General features: G+C 31.9%; 2 protein-coding genes across 2 annotated transcripts; one reads left to right on the top strand and one right to left on the bottom strand.

Moving 5' to 3' along the window:
• The first annotated feature begins 2,283 nt into the window (after positions 1 to 2,283).
• LOC139519844 (G-protein coupled receptor 83-like) lies at positions 2,284 to 3,647 on the top strand. The gene has a single exon (XM_071312120.1). It carries the CDS (start codon positions 2,336 to 2,338, stop codon positions 3,518 to 3,520), a length of 1,185 nt encoding a protein of 394 aa, XP_071168221.1. The 5' UTR covers positions 2,284 to 2,335; the 3' UTR covers positions 3,521 to 3,647.
• A 9,839-nt stretch (positions 3,648 to 13,486) lies between these two features.
• Positions 13,487 to 14,542, bottom strand: LOC139521416 (uncharacterized). Its single transcript, XM_071314892.1, has one exon. It carries the CDS (start codon positions 14,540 to 14,542, stop codon positions 13,487 to 13,489), a length of 1,056 nt encoding a protein of 351 aa, XP_071170993.1.
• Positions 14,543 to 17,849: the final 3,307 nt, after the last annotated feature.

Below are 17,849 nucleotides of genomic sequence, written 5' to 3'. Positions count from 1 at the left end.
AATAAAAATACATCTTTGTATGAATCTAAAGTTTTTTGGAAATAAAACGTAAGTGCAGCTGGTTTCTTTTAGTGATGGATCGATACAAAAGGATGTAAATATAGAAAAAATATGAGCAGTATATAATATATAATGCACTTAATGGATCAAATATTTCAATGTTTCCCTCGTCTACCCTCGACTTAAATAGCAACCTTGGAGTTGTACATTGTGATAGAAAAGAAAATAAAACAAGCCCGAGCCTTCTTCACTAAAAACAATCTTATGCTTTCTGTCTCTTTTGTTTTTGTTTATAAGGTTTTGATTTGATTGTTTTAATCCAAAAAATTGTAGTAACAAAGGTAGAAACTGTTGCATGCTTTATTTTTTGTCAGTGTTTATGTATTTATTGGTGCTTCCTATGTTTCACATATTTAGTTTCCTTATATCCTTAGTCTCAACCATACCCTATGAAAGTTATTCCTGAAACACACAAATCACTGTCCAATTTTTAACTTCCACATTTAAAAATTATCCCAAGTGGAACTGTATTGCTTGTTGGTGTTGTTGAAACAATTTACGCCCTTTGTCATTGTTGTTAAAACGGGTTGCAGCTTGAATTTTGAAAACGTGTTTATATTTTATAATGAAAACTGGCCAATGAAGGTAAGCTACCAATGTAGATAATACAGCATATGAGGAACTGTGGTTGTCATTGAAACTTTAGTTAATTTTCTAGTTTATCATTTCAATTTGGGTTTCTTTGCAGCCACAGTGTAACTCTTTATTTCCCTCAATAATGTGGGAAAACAAAACAATGATCACGTTTTCCATTAACAAATGCATTGTTTTATCCGTTTTGATTGATAACATGATTTATTGTGAGATGACAAATACAATTATATTCACACCAATAACTTACCAATACAACGGATTTATTGAAATAAGCTGTATGAATTGTCTTTTTATTACAAAGCTTTCGGAAAATACAAACATGTCAGTTATCAACAAATACAGATTAGGTTTTTTTCACAAAGATGTTTTAACTGTGTAATGAGATTGTAGTCATATCAGTTTACTAAAGACTCCATATTACGGTAAAGATAAACTTATCATAGATACCAGGATTTAACTTTTGTACGCCGGACACTAAACTAAAAAAAAAGAACGACTAGTTCGTGCACGGTCGGAAAAATAATGCAAGAAAGTGGTACATATTTTAAACAATTTAGTTCAAACGACTATCTGTAACTTTGTAAAGGAATAAAACATTTAGTCAATTTTGGTATGAAATGAAAGCTCAAGGATCTTGGATCACAGTAGAATCCTTGTTTTAAAACTTTTTCTTGAATAGTGAAATAAATATATGAGACGAAGACAAAGGAGAGAATATTTGTCCTGTTATTCAGATCAGAAGTACTTAATACCATTTTAGTTATATGTAGTAGGTAGAATTTTTCAGCACAAGTCAGGGTAAGACATGGTTTTGCTATGAAATGATTGCCATTTTATTTGAATTTAGACAAAATACTGGTAGATATAAATGCTTGATATTGCATAAAATAACATAGAAAGCAACGTTCACGTCATTCATCTTTGGTTCGATCAAAAGTATAGTTAACTTTGGATGCTTTGATATATTGGGTAGTGATCATGTCGATGAAGTTTAGTTCAAGATATCTAAATAAGAGCGACGCCCCAGTGCGAATATTTCGTCAAAGAAGTAAAGAACAAACAATAGATTGAGAATTTGAGATGAACAAAAAATGTCGTAACTAACAAAACATACTGTGTTTAAAATTATATGTGATCGTCTTTACAAACTTTTCAGGATTACCGAAACTTATAAAAGATGTCTACTGTTGATAAAGTCCCTTCATCTATGACATTTTTATAGGTTAATCTATTGTGCCAGACTGGTCAATTGAAAACAACCAAGTGTTAAGCAATTATTATCCCGTAAGCCTATGTAACATGAGTTCACATTTTTATAGTCAAGCAAATGATCGAGTATTTCAAAGATACTATTGATTAAAAATTGACATGTAGTAGTTCTTTTTTATATAGAGAGCATAACCAATTATATTAATTGTTTGTCTTTTTCAATTTCATAAACAGAATTGTAACGTTGCAATCGTTACCATATTTCTTTGTAATACTTAAACCATTCTATATACATAATAGTATTATCTCCTGAATACAAAATATAACATATTCTATGTCGATGATTGTTCCAAAGTATAGTGTTGGTAAATTGTCTATTATTTGATTTCTGCAGTATATTTAATTTCTATTTTCAGCGTCAGTGGATTACTTGATTGAATACACTTTTTGTAATAAGTAATTTACTTCCAACATGACAAACGTTATAACTCAGATAGAAAACCTCTTCAAGAATATAAACGGCACTAATAAGACAGATATTGAAGATATTCTAAAGCAAAACAATACTCTTGATGACCCAGTGCAATTTGACATCAACAGAGCCATTGTACTTATACCCAGCTTTGGAATACTTGCTATTATAACAATATTTGCAAATGTATTTGTGTGTTACGTCATTGCTAAAAATAGACACATGCATACCGTTACAAACATGTTTATAGCAAATATGGCTATTTCCGATCTTTTGTTAGCTTTTATAAACGTGCCATTAAATATTGCAAGAAATCTAATGAACGAGTGGACGTTGGGGTCATTTTTGTGTCATCTTTTCAACTATTCTCTTAAAGTATCGGTATATGTGTCGACTTTCACCTTAACAGCAATTGCTTTAGACAGACAGCGGGTATTATTATATCCATTACATCCTAGAATGACAAGAAAACGAGGAATGTTTGTTTTGGTATTCATTTGGTTGTTATCTATCTGTTTTTCACTACCCTTTGGAATTTATACTAATGTAAAAGAGATCAATATGATAACATACAAAGTAAAGCGATGTTGGTCAACTTACCCTAGTAATAAATTTGAACAGTATTTAACAATTGCTACTATATTGTTTCAGTACTTCATTCCACTTATAGTGATAACATGTACCTATGGACGAATTGTACATAAACTCTGGATAAGAACCCATCTTGGAGTTGTTACTGAAAATCAACGATTAATGCAAATCCAGGCTAAGAGGAAAAGCATCAAACTTCTAGTCGCTGTAGTTGCCGTATTTGCAATAAGCTGGATGCCGTTAAATTTGTATTATATTTTAGCTGACCACCATCCAAATACCAAAGTATTTCATCCCGATACCAACACATTTTTTGTTTGTCACTGGATTGCGATTAGCAGCTCGTGCATAAATCCGTTTTTGTATTGTTGGATGAATCCAGCATTCAGTACAGTCATTGCAAAACGTCTTCGATGTCTGAAATCATTTACTGGCGGCCCTGAAATAGAAATTGATGAAATTGATTCCACAGGATTTAGATTGCGAAGCAATCGTCGGTTCGGAAATTCAAGTAGAACGATTTCTTCATTTTCAGCATCGGATTCAAGAAGGTCAAGTTCAAAGACATTTCGAGGATTTGCTTATATGGTTTGACTTTGCAACATTAAAAGAGAATTCACAAGTATGTGTTCATGTACTACAAGTATGGTCTTCAAAACTTAATATTTCATTCCTGTTTCATGTCTGAATTATTACAGTTTAATTGAGATTTTACGAACTTTTCGCTCCATAATTTACATCCGACTAGTTCTATTTAAGATGCACTGCTAGTCATTATTGCATAAAACAATTCTAAACCATTTCATTAAATATTTAAATACTACAGATAACAAGATCCGATGGAAGCTTCTGTCGGAAATGAAACTTCCGACAATTTACTATCAATATAGGGACCGTTTGTACTTGTAAATGTTCTCAACGGACAAAATTGAAAGATTGTGCAACATTCTTATTTACATTATTCTATCTATTAATCTGTGAATGTACTTTGAATTTTTATAATGGAAAACTGTATTACATGATAAGAAATTTTCTTTCCAATCTATTTTTTTTCTTTCGTTCAGCGTTTCGCCAAGCGACATTGTTTAGACTGACCTTAATGTACTTAATAGTTACGGTTACGTAAATATGGCGTGAGACTTTTACTTTCAAAGGCCAATAAATTACGAACCGATATGAGTTTAAAGATTAAAAAAATACAGTCTAATCATAGCCATCATCTGGTTAAAGATTAAATATTAATGTTTTGATTGTGCTTTGCTTACCGTAAGGTTAAACATATTTCATGCATATTCAGGACAAGAACAAAGTTAGCAATGACTACGAAACGGGTAGGTTCTGTAAATGAAAATTATCCTTTATAAAAGTGAGTCGACCGAAAAAGAAGACTTACTGGATGGGAGCAGTAATCTCAAGCAACTAACATACAATGGATAAGCACGAGATAATGGTCGATTACAGCACAGAACATTGAAGAATGTGCCAATTATAAAACAACTTAACAGTTATGATATTTGAAAATCAACAGAATTAGTTTGTTTAATATGCTTGTAGACGTGAATTGACTTTGATAGTCAGTAACTGAGAATCATATGTAGTACCTTTCAACATTGTGACGTCGACAAATATCTTATCACGATATATAACTGATGACAGGTTTTGCTATCTTTGATTTTTTATGTTTACGGCAGACTAAACTATGTCTCCCTTATATTTTTTGTCAATGTGTATGAATTATGAGGTTGGAGTAAATTTCACGACTTTTCGAAGCAAAGCACATATTATATAATAGTGACTCGTCTATTTTAATTACACCCAAAACACATCACCAGCATAAACACTTGTCTCTTTTCCGGGTAAATCTGAGTTACCCTATTAATCGTTGAATTGCCTCAAATCATGAAATTCTTTTTAAAAAAAAAGGTTACCAGGACATAGAATTTTAAAAGAGCCTAGCTACAACTAACGGTAAAGTGTCAATATTGATAGTTATGGAAAAGTATTATCAACGGAATGTAAAAAAAAAACAAAAATGAATACAAGGACTTATATGATCGTACACAGACATGTTTTTTTCAATGAACGATTCCAACCAGTCAAAACTCTTGTAATAGAAAGGAGTATTACAAATACACAAAACACAAAATAAAATCAACAAACTACAAACGAGATAATTTATCTATAAGGGACTTTTTTACTTCTTTTCCCACTTTTTTTGTAATAAACATGTAAAGTATCCAATTTTAAAGTTCCAGTTTCAATACAACATTCATAAATGCTGAGTTTGTAAAGATAGAGCAAAATTTATACTACAGCCCATACTGCGGCCAATGTATATTTGGTATATAAGGTTGCACATTGACTGTTTTTAAAAGAATGGTGTAAAAAACTATGTTTATTAATATGAATTGTTTTCTGTGTTTGCTTTGACCAGTATTGCAAGTACACCTAGAAACTAAAGACTTGGTGTACTCTTAGTTAAATTTTTCCTTATATGGAAGTTTTTGATCAAATACCCTGAAAAGAGCAAAAAAGCTTTTTTAAGCAGTTTGATACCAAATAAAACAACAATTATGTTTCAATATACTAAATCAGCGTTTTAATTACTTGTAAAGTTCACAAAATGTCATTGACAATCACTCTGCAGAAATTTCTGTTACCCCAACATCAGGATGGATTCCTCGCCAAAACTAGACAGCCAAAACTGAAGTAGAAAAAAATGCCAAATATGAATAAATAAGTCTAAATATGACCAAACTTTGCATTTGGAAGATTAAAGTAACAATTTAGAATATTTAAAAGCAGTTATTTAACAAAACAATCCAATTACAAACATTTCAACGCTAGTTTCCTAGATGAAGGACATGTAATCATGAAAAGTTGTCTAGTATAGTTTTTAAATAAAGAATCGCAATGCGTTATGTGAAAATAAATGATTATCTTCATGCGGTCAGATTATTTTAGTGTTAAAATACTAGAAAAGTGCTTATCTACCACTTGTTCTACAACTTAACAAGGGGAACACAGCTAAAAAAAATCACTATGTCAAAGGGAGGTAATCAATTTTTCATATGATTTTATATATATTATGAGGAGAAATATGTGCAAAATGTGATGTGAATGGGGAGGATATTTGTGCCTTTCATTGATATCATAACTCTAAAGTGTCATTTCTATTGTTTCTTTCAATATGCATACAAAAACTGATTTTTAACATATACCCCATGCTTCCTCTCACAGTACACTCAGTGCATCCTGAATAGATGCGGTTAAGATAGAAATATGTGTAAAAAAAACTTCAAATAGTTCCAAAATCCTTCCATTATATTAAAATTTACAGGAAATGAGTTTGTGGATTATTGTGTGGCCTTGGACAAGTACAGTGAAAGAGTGCATATTTTCCTGTAGGGGTAAATTCAGTAAAAAATCTCCCATTGACTTTAATGCTAATCTATGTATGGAATTAAATTTATACCTGATTTACCTTTAGAAATTGGAAACTTTCATATAACATTCATGAAAGTACAAATGTAGCCCTATCTTTTGCACTAATAAAAACATAGGGTCATGCGGTATTTTTGGGCATTCACATGGCCTTGTTTACAAACAATGTAGATTCGCACTGAATTCCTATACTAACATCCATTACTTTTCAACCCTCTAGTAAAAAAAAATTAGTACATTCAGCATTTTTTTTTTTTTCAACTCTAGTTTTGATCCATCTGCCAAAAAATATTTATTACAAACATTATCTACCAATCAGAAGAGCATATGACTTCAGTGGTATACAGAAAACTCTCCCCTAAATGGGCGGTCCCTGATGACGTATATTTATTTACTGAATTTACCCCTTTAAGGACATTAAAAAAAACAACTTCAGAATTAATCAGAAGAAGCAGTTAGTCATTGTTTATAAAATTATACAATATATCTTGAATACACACTCAAGCTACGGCAAATTTATAAATGTTTACAATGGTGAATGAATGAATTGTTGAGAAATACTAGACCCTTCTCCATTTTGGTAAACCTATGTTTATTCACCGGCACAACAAAATTCCTGAACAATTCATAGCTTCTCAAAAAGAGTTGTAAAAAATTAACACAACCCTTTATAAATTTCATGCGTCCTAAGCTCTTTTTTTTTTAATTTAACCTCATTATGAACGCTCAAATATGAATATTTAAAAGACAAGGATGTATAAGAACACAAACGTTTGAAGAGCTATGTTACCAAAAAATAGTACTTTCTATTATAAAGGTCAACTTTGTTGTTAGTCAATTAATACTAGTGGTTTGTTTAAATATCGTCACCAAAACAACAAACCATAAAACTAAAAGTTTGTTCATAATCTTATATCTTATGCTTCGACATGGTTTTCTGTATGTCCCTTCGATATTTTCAAAGTCGGGTTTCTTTTAAATTTTCCAATGAAAAAAACACAGTATTCATTATAAAATACAAAACGTCCAAGATACCAGACAACAGACCATCTGTGTAAAAACAAATGTCACTGTTAAGGACAATATATACGAAATATACGCAACAGCGTTATGAATTGATTCGAAGCAATATAAAGTTTGAAACATGGTTTTAGAGTTTGACAGTTGTCGAAGCCAACATATACAGAACACTATATGTTTGATAAATTTTGATTATAAGTTGCTGTTTTGATGTCTACGTTTATCCAAGATCTAATCTATTTATTATCTATAATACTAAAATTACGAGGTCCAATTTGTCAGCCGTCATCACGTAGAAACGACGAATCAAAGAATTCAACTTTATATATAACTAACATAGTACTAAGGTGAAGATTAAAAATTACACCACTCCAGGCCCTTTTGTTTTCCACGTAATTAATATTGCCAATAATTAAGAAGTTCCGGGTCGAGTCCGATACCGATACCAATAGTATATTCACCTGTTACCTATTACCTTATCTGTACGTTCCACATCTGACAGGGGCACCAACAAACGGTGTATTCCGGATTAATATGCTATATACACGGGTCATAATCACAGGGTTGACACTACTAAATTGTCGAATTGTTACCTATTGTAGTATTTTAATCAGTAAGACTTTCTAAGATAACAATACGAATACTAAAAATCAGGACTAAAAATAAGGCGTATAGGTACAGTTTTCAATTTGTTAGCGGGCATGACGTAAAACAGTGAATCAAAGAATTCAACTTTATTTATAACTAATATAGGACAATGCTGTTGATTAAAAAATACTCCATTCCAGGACCTTTTGTTTTCCAAATAATTAATATTACCAATTATTGATAAGTTCCAGTTCGACGGGTTCAAACAGAAAGATTTGAAAGCAGAGAAAACTGTGTATCTTATAATCGGCATGACTTTATCAGATGACAATACTTATACTTAAATAATGCTTGCGCATAGTTATATACTTTAATTCAGTCACGGACCCGCGATATCACGGGTGTGTTCTAGTATTAATAAATAGCATGCATTGTCAATATGCCAATAGTAGAACATTTCCCTCTCACAATATTATAAGTCCATACTCAATGAACTTTTAAATATTGACAAAACAGGTTTTTTTAACCGATGTTGAATTTATGACATACAAGTCATGACAAAATACAAACACTAAGAGAATCCCATGAAACCCAAACGAAGACTGGCCGGATAACATAGACACTACGGTTTCAACTCCATCAGGCCAAGGTGACCTAAAGTGGATATGACTACTTGTATCATTGTATGTCCCTTTATGGTCATACCAAGAAGCTCTTACGCTGTTTTGTACGTATATATTCTTGGCTTTCAAATATTTAGTGTTGGATGTTCCTGATGAATGTTTAATCTAGAAAATCGTTTCAGAATTATATTACTAACATACGGCCCGGTATGCCATTGTCATGTAGGGCAGCAACAAAGGTTCTCCATTTCTGTCTGTCTTTGGCCATCTTTTCTACTGTTCCCTATGTGCTATTCGTGGTCTTCAGTTCTCCTTCTACATGTGTTTCCATGTGTTTTTTTGTCATCTTTGCTTACGCCTTCATTCTGGAGTCCAATGTAATGCTTTTCTAATGATGGAATTTATATCTCTTCTATCACATGCCCAATCCATTGCCAACCCCTTATCATTAATATTGTAGCCATGCTATCTTGATGACAATGTAATAGAAGGTCTTCATTGGATATTTTGTTTGGCCCGAAAATGCACACGATTCTTTTTTTTTAGCTTTTTATATAAATAACTGACAGTTTGCTAAGATCGACTTCTGTCAGACTCCATCATTTTGATTCATAAAACAGAGTAGATAAAACACAATGCTGGTACAGTTTTGGTGTGATCCACTTACTGTACTTTTAATACATTGTTAAGTGATCTGAATATATTTCTGGCTTTGTTTAATCTGTTCATAATGTAATTTCTTGTACCATTATTGTTTCTTATTGTTCTATGTAAAGGTTTCAGTGATGGGAAGATCTTTCCATCTACTAGGATAGAAGTTGGTTAATTGATGTTAAGGGAATTACTTTTGATTTTGTTTGGCTGATCTAAGTCCAACTTGACTAGCAAAAGTATTAAGGCGGTTTGTCTCTTGTAAATGGTGGTGGGTTTGTGATAAAAGATCAGGAAAATCAAGATCGTCTAATGTTGATGAAATGTTCCATCTTATTCCTCTTGGAACATCTTCTGTGGTTTATTTCATTATCCAATTAATGACCAAATTGAAAAGAAGAGCAGACATCATACATCTTGTCTAACTTTTATTTTTACCTCAAACCATAATTACCAGATGTTGCTATGCCCTACAATGCAAGTCAAATTGTTGTAGAAACTTTTGGTAAGTTCGATTATTTCTTTTTGAATTCCATATGCTCTTAGTATTCGCCACATCTCTTTCTGTTGTTGCCGTCAAAAAAACCTTCTGGAAATCCGCAGAGTTGATGTTACGCTGCCTTTACCATTCTGTACATCGTTCTATGATATAATGTGAAACAACGAATTAATCAATGCATCTTCTACCTTTACGATATTCTGCTTGCTCCTCTCTTAGCTGTTTATCAACTTCATCTATAGACTATTATTCTTTGAATACTAACTTTGGACATGATTTTTCGGCATGATATAAAGCAGGGTTTTTTTTTATCTTCATTTGTTTAAATCTGATATTGTACCTTTCCATATACCCCATTTATTTGTTCAGCGAATCCAGAAATCGATGTCAAACTATAATAAACTAAGTGTAAATAACAATAAGGTTGTGTATTAAGTTAAAAACTGTTGTAAACACAAATTCATGGTATCCTACCCTTACCAAAAACCTAAACCTGAAACGAGTTAGACGGACTAGCAAAAATTGAAGCATACAAAATCCGATAATATGTATAAAACATTTCGTATCAACAATCAAGTAAAGAAAAGACAAGTTCTTTTTTTAAGTAATGAAAGACTAAAAAAGCATTCGTTTATACAAGGCAATCATCTAATTACTAGTTTTGACTACAATGCACATTTGGATAACAAAAACTACAAGGAGTATACTTTATAATCCCTTGATATGCGTTCCTGGTTTATAATAGAACCATCTTTCCGAATATAAAGGAATACAAATAGCAAGATAATAAATAGATGATTAGCTGATATTTTCCCTAAAATTTTTGGAAGTTTACAAATTAAAAATTATTTCTTTAGAAATGAGAAATCGATAATTTGATAACTGCAACCGATAAATGTTACATAGCGATAGAAAACTAATTGATATGTGCGTTTATTTAAAAAAAAATAGAGAAATTTCTACCTTTATTTTGATATCACATTAATTTTACTACTGCATCAGTTTTCATAATAAAACAAATATCAGTGTAATTTTCGGAGATTACTGCATCAGAATATAATTTGTTTGGTATATATTCGAATTTGTATTGTTCTGTCTGATATGTTTTGTTTGTAATTCTCCATCCAATTTTGATAAAATAACATTGAAAGAGACCTTCAAATGTTCTTTTAATATTTCACGCTGCCCCATTGTACATAATTACAATTGAACAACTATATATCTGTTAACCATTGAAGCGAATACAAGTGAAGACAACCGAAAAATGTCTTCCTTCCTTAACAACGACGGCTTCGTGTATTTCTAGTCATTATTTCTATACATTTGCATAAAGTAACGGTTAAACAGAGTACCAGTTGTATTCTTATGCAACAAAATTTTAAATATAAGTGTTACATGCATATAGAAGGATCAAAACATATATTTGCCTGATATTGACGATCAACCAAGAGATGATCGGATTTTCTCGTATTTGAAAAAATGCCAAATTAATACATCATTACTTTAATTAACATTCAGTCAACTAGTTGAGATAGTAATTCGTTTTTGTATCCATTCTATGCAGCTTCAAAATTTTGATAGATATTATCAACAACTCTTATACTGACGAATGCCATTTGATGTATAAATTATTATCGAGATATAGAGCTTTGACGTGTCTTATTTCTACATTGCGTCATTTATGTAAACTACACTGTTCATAATATGAAATATATACATGGCGGATGCTTTGTACATAAGTGTGGATATTCAAACCTTTAACATCTACCTCCGATGTTGAATAGTCTTTTTAAATTCTAATTACTTAATACGGATTTGTTGACATCAATACTATCAAAATATAGAGAGAGCTACTCTACGTCAAACTATAAAATATGTATTAAAGGATATTACATCCCAGCTCCTTTGTTCTAACAGGGGTGATCTGAGCCGGATCACCCCTACCAGATCACCCCAGTTTGAGTTTCTTAGTTAAGCATGCTTTCCTTTGTTCTGTAAAATTTTGGCGGGAATGTCAAATCCACTATAAAACTTATAATTAAATATACAATTATACGGAAAAGACAATCTATCAAAATTCACATAAAAAAAATCCAGTGTATATGCTGGGATTCGAACTCAGGACCTTTAGCACACAACCACTACACCAGGACGACTGGATACAAACTGTCAGTAACTTAACATACTTAAAGGAAGCAAGATATTTTTATTAGGGGGCGAGTTGGCAGACCTTTATTCAGTTGGGTTTTAAACCCTTTTCGTTAATAAGTGAGTTGTCAGTGATTGTTCAGTTTGATTTTACACTTTTCAAAAGTGGGGCGAGTCGGTAAACAAGTGTGGGGCGATTTTTTTCATAAAGTGGCGATATAGATTGGGCCGATTGGCCAGTGGGGCGAGTTGACATTGTTTGATATCTACTCATCGTGTTCGGGGGTCAAAAAGGTTATTAACCATATAGTAATGTATAAAGTGTATTATAATGGGTGTGTGGCGTTCTAAATTAGATTTTATGAATTGTAAATGGTTTTTCGTCTAATCTAAAACGGCTGGAATGTAAAATAGTTATCCCATTCGGACTTGGTGTGTCAGTGTTAGATCACCCTCTGGCCTCCGGCCATCGGGGTGATCTTACACTGACACGCCGCGTCATCGTGGGATAACTATTAATGATATAAGCAATTTAAAGTTGAGAGTATGGATTTTACAGGACAAGACCTTAAATTTGTTACCTTGTAAATATATGACCTATATACACGTATTGGACGATTTAAAATATTCCATTGTATATATGGTCAATCGTAAAAATGATTTTCTCCGGAGGAAGAAAGAAGAATTATTCATAAAAATTCTCACCCCGGGATTAATGATAAATAATATTTTTATTTTAACATAACATTTTAAATACTTAAAATGACATTAGTAGTCTCCCTTATATTTGTTAACGTCAAACTATTGTTTAAATGTCAATTGATTGTTTTATATTATACTTATGTATACAAGTCAAATTATATGAGGATCTGTGAAAGCAGTGAAACCGTTATTATTTTTTATTTATTTGTTTACATGTATTGGTATATATATTTTAGAAAATATCAAATTTATGACTGATAACAATATGCAAAATGTAAATAATTTGTTTCTTAGTTATATTAATGTTCATGTGGACCCTATGGCTAAAATGGCCGTATTTTAATCTGAAAATTTACTCTGAGTACAGACAAACCTGCGCATCTGTAAAAAATTTCAGGCATAGCATACCCTAGATAAAATAATTTCAAATATGTTTTATGTTTTAGAAAAATAAAAACTTACCAGGATTTTGCCGTTCACTTTTTTTCATTCCTCCAGAAGGTGCCAAAATAAACTAAGTTGGGAAACAGGTTTGAGAACTTCCCCTCAGGTAATAATTAAAGTGAGCTGTATTGCTTGACATGGACATGAGAATGACAATAGATACATGACAATAATTGGTTATTTAAACTGTGTACCTGAGTGGACCATATCAAGGTAAACTCAACTGTTTGTTAATTTTATCATCTTCTGCAGGGACGAAAAAAAGTGTACGGCAAAATCCAGATAAGTTATGAATTTTCTAAATCATACATTGCATTTGAATTTTATCTATCTAGGGCATGCTATGCCTTAAAACGTTTCCAGATGCACAGGTTTGCCTGTACTCATAGTAAATTTTGAGGTGAAAATACGGCCATTTTAGCCGTAGGGTCCACATGAACCTTAACATCCGGTTATGGCCACTTCATATATCTTATCCTCATCGGTTTTATTATTATCTGATATAGCACATCCTATGTAGAGTTGTCCTGTAGGAGAGAATACAAGAGAATATGGGTGGATTATGTTTATGTCACTTGTTCTATAATATGTCATCAGCAGGCCTACATTGTTCAGGATATGGAATGTACTAGTAAAAGTATCAGCTACAAGAACATTGTCTCTAGGAGTTGCTACTATGCATAATGGTCTGAATGGAATGTTTTTGTTGATTTCTCTGTCTCCTGTATATATATTGATGATATCACTACCCTGTCCTAACACTACTACTCTGTGTCTGTAACCACTGACTTCATCCACCACATGAATATTGCTATTTTTGGTACATGTTATCCTCCTGGGAAAGGTAAACACAGGTTGTTTATGTTGATCATGTTCATACACTCTCTCATGGACTCCATTCTGATTCATTAGTATTACAACTCTTCTTCCTGGTTTAGGGTAGTCTTTATTAACACCTCCTACTAGAACTTTATTGTCACTAGTGATATGGACTGCTGTAGGTTCTAATGGTGACAGATCATAGACTGAGTCTGTCAATGAACCCATATTACTGCTGATCTGTTTTAGTCTTGCTTCTCCAGTAATCAGAAGTAGACTATTTGATTGGGTAACATCCATACCATAGATCTTGATATTAAAGCTGGATAGTATCTCCAGTTTAGTTCCATCAGGTTTTACTCTCTGTAACACTCTATCTCTATTACTTTTTATCCACAGTGAATCATCATGACAATAAGATATAGTATCTACTACATATAGTTTATTCTGATATTGTTTATTGATATTAATTTCTACAACACTCGGTTGTCCAACATCTTTGATGTTTACTACCTGATGATTCTTGGCATTCTCGAATTTTGGATGCACCTTTTCTTTACAGTTATTGCACAATAACTTAATACAATCAACACATTTCCACTTAATTGGTCGGTCGGTTTCACATATTCCACATTTGGCTGGAGCTTGACTTCTTATTACAGATTTAGAGAACGCCATTTTAGATAAATGTTTTACACAATGAGTTTTCTTCCTTGTAATTTACACCTAAGTGTAAATAATACTACTTACAAAAATCTTACTTTATCTATTGTATGATTTGGTTGATCAAGTTAGACTATCATGATAGTCACGGTTGTTTTAAAAATACCTAGACAACAGTATCATTGCTTAACTCTTTATTATATTTATGAAAAGGATAATCACTTAAAATAGTTTCAGTTGATATAAATGTATTTATTATTTTTAAACTCATATTAAATTCATTGATTGGTAATAAAGAAATGTATGTTGTTTTTGTTATTTATTTTTTGCTACTTGTGTGAACAAAACATCATTTCATACAAATTTGTATCATAGGCACTAGAGTGAAGGATTTCAATATTGTAATTTTCATTATTTTTACTGAAAATTAAATTATCTATTTTTATACTACAAAAATAACACTAATATGCTTTTCTTGATTAGTTTTTAGTAAATTCATTTTCTTAGATGGGTGAGTCCCTATTGTGCCTAAAAGGGGGGAATAAAAAAGTAGTGAACAAAACAAAAAATCTCTGTGTAGGACGTAATATTGGACATGTTCCCATTTTTAACAAGTGACTGAGCTTAACCATTTGTGCTAATTTGGAGACCAGAAGACCATGGAATAAATGTGTGAAACTACGAAGTTATCCAATGTATCCAAAATATACATATTTAAGTTTACGATATGAACAGAGGAATTAAGGAAAAGGCTACCATTACTGCTTCCCTGAAATGAATTGCGCATATGTACCCAGATACAATCCTTTATTATATAAAACCTTGGTTTTTGTCGAGACTGCGACTTTTGTCGTAGACATAGGGATAGTGATCCGGCGGCAGTAGCTACGGCGGCGTTAGCTAACTTCTTTTCAGCTTTATATTTTAGAAGGTAGAAGACCAGGACGCTTCATACTTTGTATATAGATGCCTCATGTTACGAAGTTTCCATCTGTCACATGTCCATTGTTATTGACCTCAATTTCCTGGTTCAGCGACTACTTAAAACGATTTTTTGTAATGTTAATTTCTCTCTTATTATTAGTAAAAAGAAAACTATGTATGGTTTGTGCGTACCTTGCAAGGTCCTCGTGCCCGTCAGACAGTTTTCACTTGACCTCGACCTCGTTTTATGGATCAGTGGATAAGGTTAAGTTTTGGTGGTCTCAGATACTATAAGCAATATGTCCAGTATATTCGGTGCATGCAAGGACTATAATATAAGGTGTACATGTCCAACTGGTAGCTGCCATACGACCTTGACCTCATTTTCATGGTTCATTGGTTTTAGTTATCTTTTTTGTGGTTTTGTCTGATTTTCTTATACTGTATGCAATAGGTCTACGGTATTTGGTGTTAAGAATAATTATCAGGTGTACATGTCTAGCTGGCAAGTGTCATCTGACTTTCCTTTCCATATGTTTATGTCACTTGTATTATATACCAAGATAATTATTTAGATTTCATAACAAAATATAGGAGCCTTCTCAACAAATATTGGGTTCCAAGTCATTCACCTTCATTATTCATGAAAGAAACCACAAATCCGTCATTCTACCTTTGGTAACAATAACATGAAAAGGACGGTAAATTGTGACCGTTTTTATAAAGAGTATACAAAATTCACAAAAATCCTAACAATACACAATAACGTCGCAGGACGATCCATTTTTGAAGCTTTAGAATGTTAAGGATCCACTCATAATCCTCAATCACCACCGTTAAATTTAGAATAATAACTAATCGTTTTGTTTTAACGGCTCTAAATTACTCTTATTGTTCAAGTTAAATAGAAAATTGACGACAACTTCTAACAGTATTTTTGAAAAAAATAGAAATCGTAAATATAAATGTATTGTTTCATATCAATTAGCGTCGACAAATTTTATTTTGTGAAGAACAACACTGATGCCAGCCAAAGAACATCGAAGATGATATCCTGAAAATTCTAGATATAATTTATATGCAATTGAATGCATTGTTACATAAGACGGATTTTACTTGATCAACAAACATAAAAAAAGATATTCATGTTCTTACCCAGTAATCACAAGATTCAACTATCAAATTGTTATACAAATCTTATCTTTTAACTAGTAAGTCTGGTCATTGATTGTTTTTCAAGATTATAAAAATGCGTTGTCTCATCTATCACGAATATTTTTTTTATTAAAAATTGAAGAAGATCCAGTAAAAGAAAAATGTTCACATTTTACTATACTATCTGACACACTGAAATTTAGTTTCAAATATAAAGCATGCTGTATTTAAATGTGACAATTATATATTCAAAATGTGTGGATTTTTTTTTAATGATTCGCATTTATTTGTTGTCTTTGTTATTTCTTGAAAAAATCTGGGGTTTTTTTTCCCTTAGTGCACGCATTATAGACAAGTGAAGTATATATTTTCACAGGTTTTGAAGTTGACTTGAATTAAATTGCATTCACAATCATGGGCATATTGTCATAAAACTTTCGAGTATGAGAAAACAATATAAATAAACATACTGGAAATGGTCCTTAGAGCACACATTTTGTATTCCAAGTACTAAATAAAGTGTTTTTCTGGGATTATCTTTATTATAAACTCTCAATCTGAATTAATTTGTCAATACTTGATAACTAAAGGAGATACATGTTTATGTAAAAGAAAAGCCAAACCCCTGAAGTTCAAAGTTGTCTGAAAAAATTGGGATCTTAGATTCTTAATAAATATCAAATTCATCAACGGGCGATTATAGAAAGAACTTCCCTCTCTTGAATGTACCTGGGATCTCGGTATTGTTGTTATACTTTTTAACACTGAGTAAGAGTTACTTTATGATGTACCTTACCGGCTTACATAGTTTATATGACTTTGACAGATCATTTAAGGGACAGGCGAGACATTTCAGCGTGTTAACTCTTGTGCATCTATTGGCAAATAACCTCATCATAGATACCAGGACTTAATTTTGTATATACGCCAGACGCGCGTTTCGTCTACAAAAGACTCATCAGTGACGCTCGAATCCAACAAAAAACAAAAAAACAAAAAAAACAAATAAAGTACAAAATTGAAGAGCATTGAGATCCAAAATTCCCAAAAGTGTTGCCAAATACAGCTAAGGTAATCTGTGCCTGAGGTAGAAAAGCCTTATTATTTCAAAAAATTCAAAATTTTGTAAACAGTTAATTTATAAATATAACAATATCAATGATAATTCATGTCAACACAAAAAGTGGTAACTGTGTTGTAAAGACAAAAACGACAAACAAAATCTTATTGTTGATCAATGAAG

The sequence above is a fragment of the Mytilus edulis genome, chromosome 4 (genome assembly GCF_963676685.1).
Source record: "Mytilus edulis chromosome 4, xbMytEdul2.2, whole genome shotgun sequence".
NCBI classification, from domain to species: Eukaryota; Metazoa; Mollusca; class Bivalvia; order Mytilida; family Mytilidae; genus Mytilus; species Mytilus edulis.
This window is presented reverse-complemented; position numbering and strand designations above follow the sequence as displayed.

Excerpts from the sequence above, each read along its gene's own strand:
- LOC139519844 (XM_071312120.1), top strand. The coding sequence starts at position 2,336 with ATGACAAACGTTATAACTCAGATAGAAAACCTCTTCAAGAATATAAAC.
- LOC139521416 (XM_071314892.1), bottom strand. The coding sequence starts at position 14,542 with ATGGCGTTCTCTAAATCTGTAATAAGAAGTCAAGCTCCAGCCAAATGT.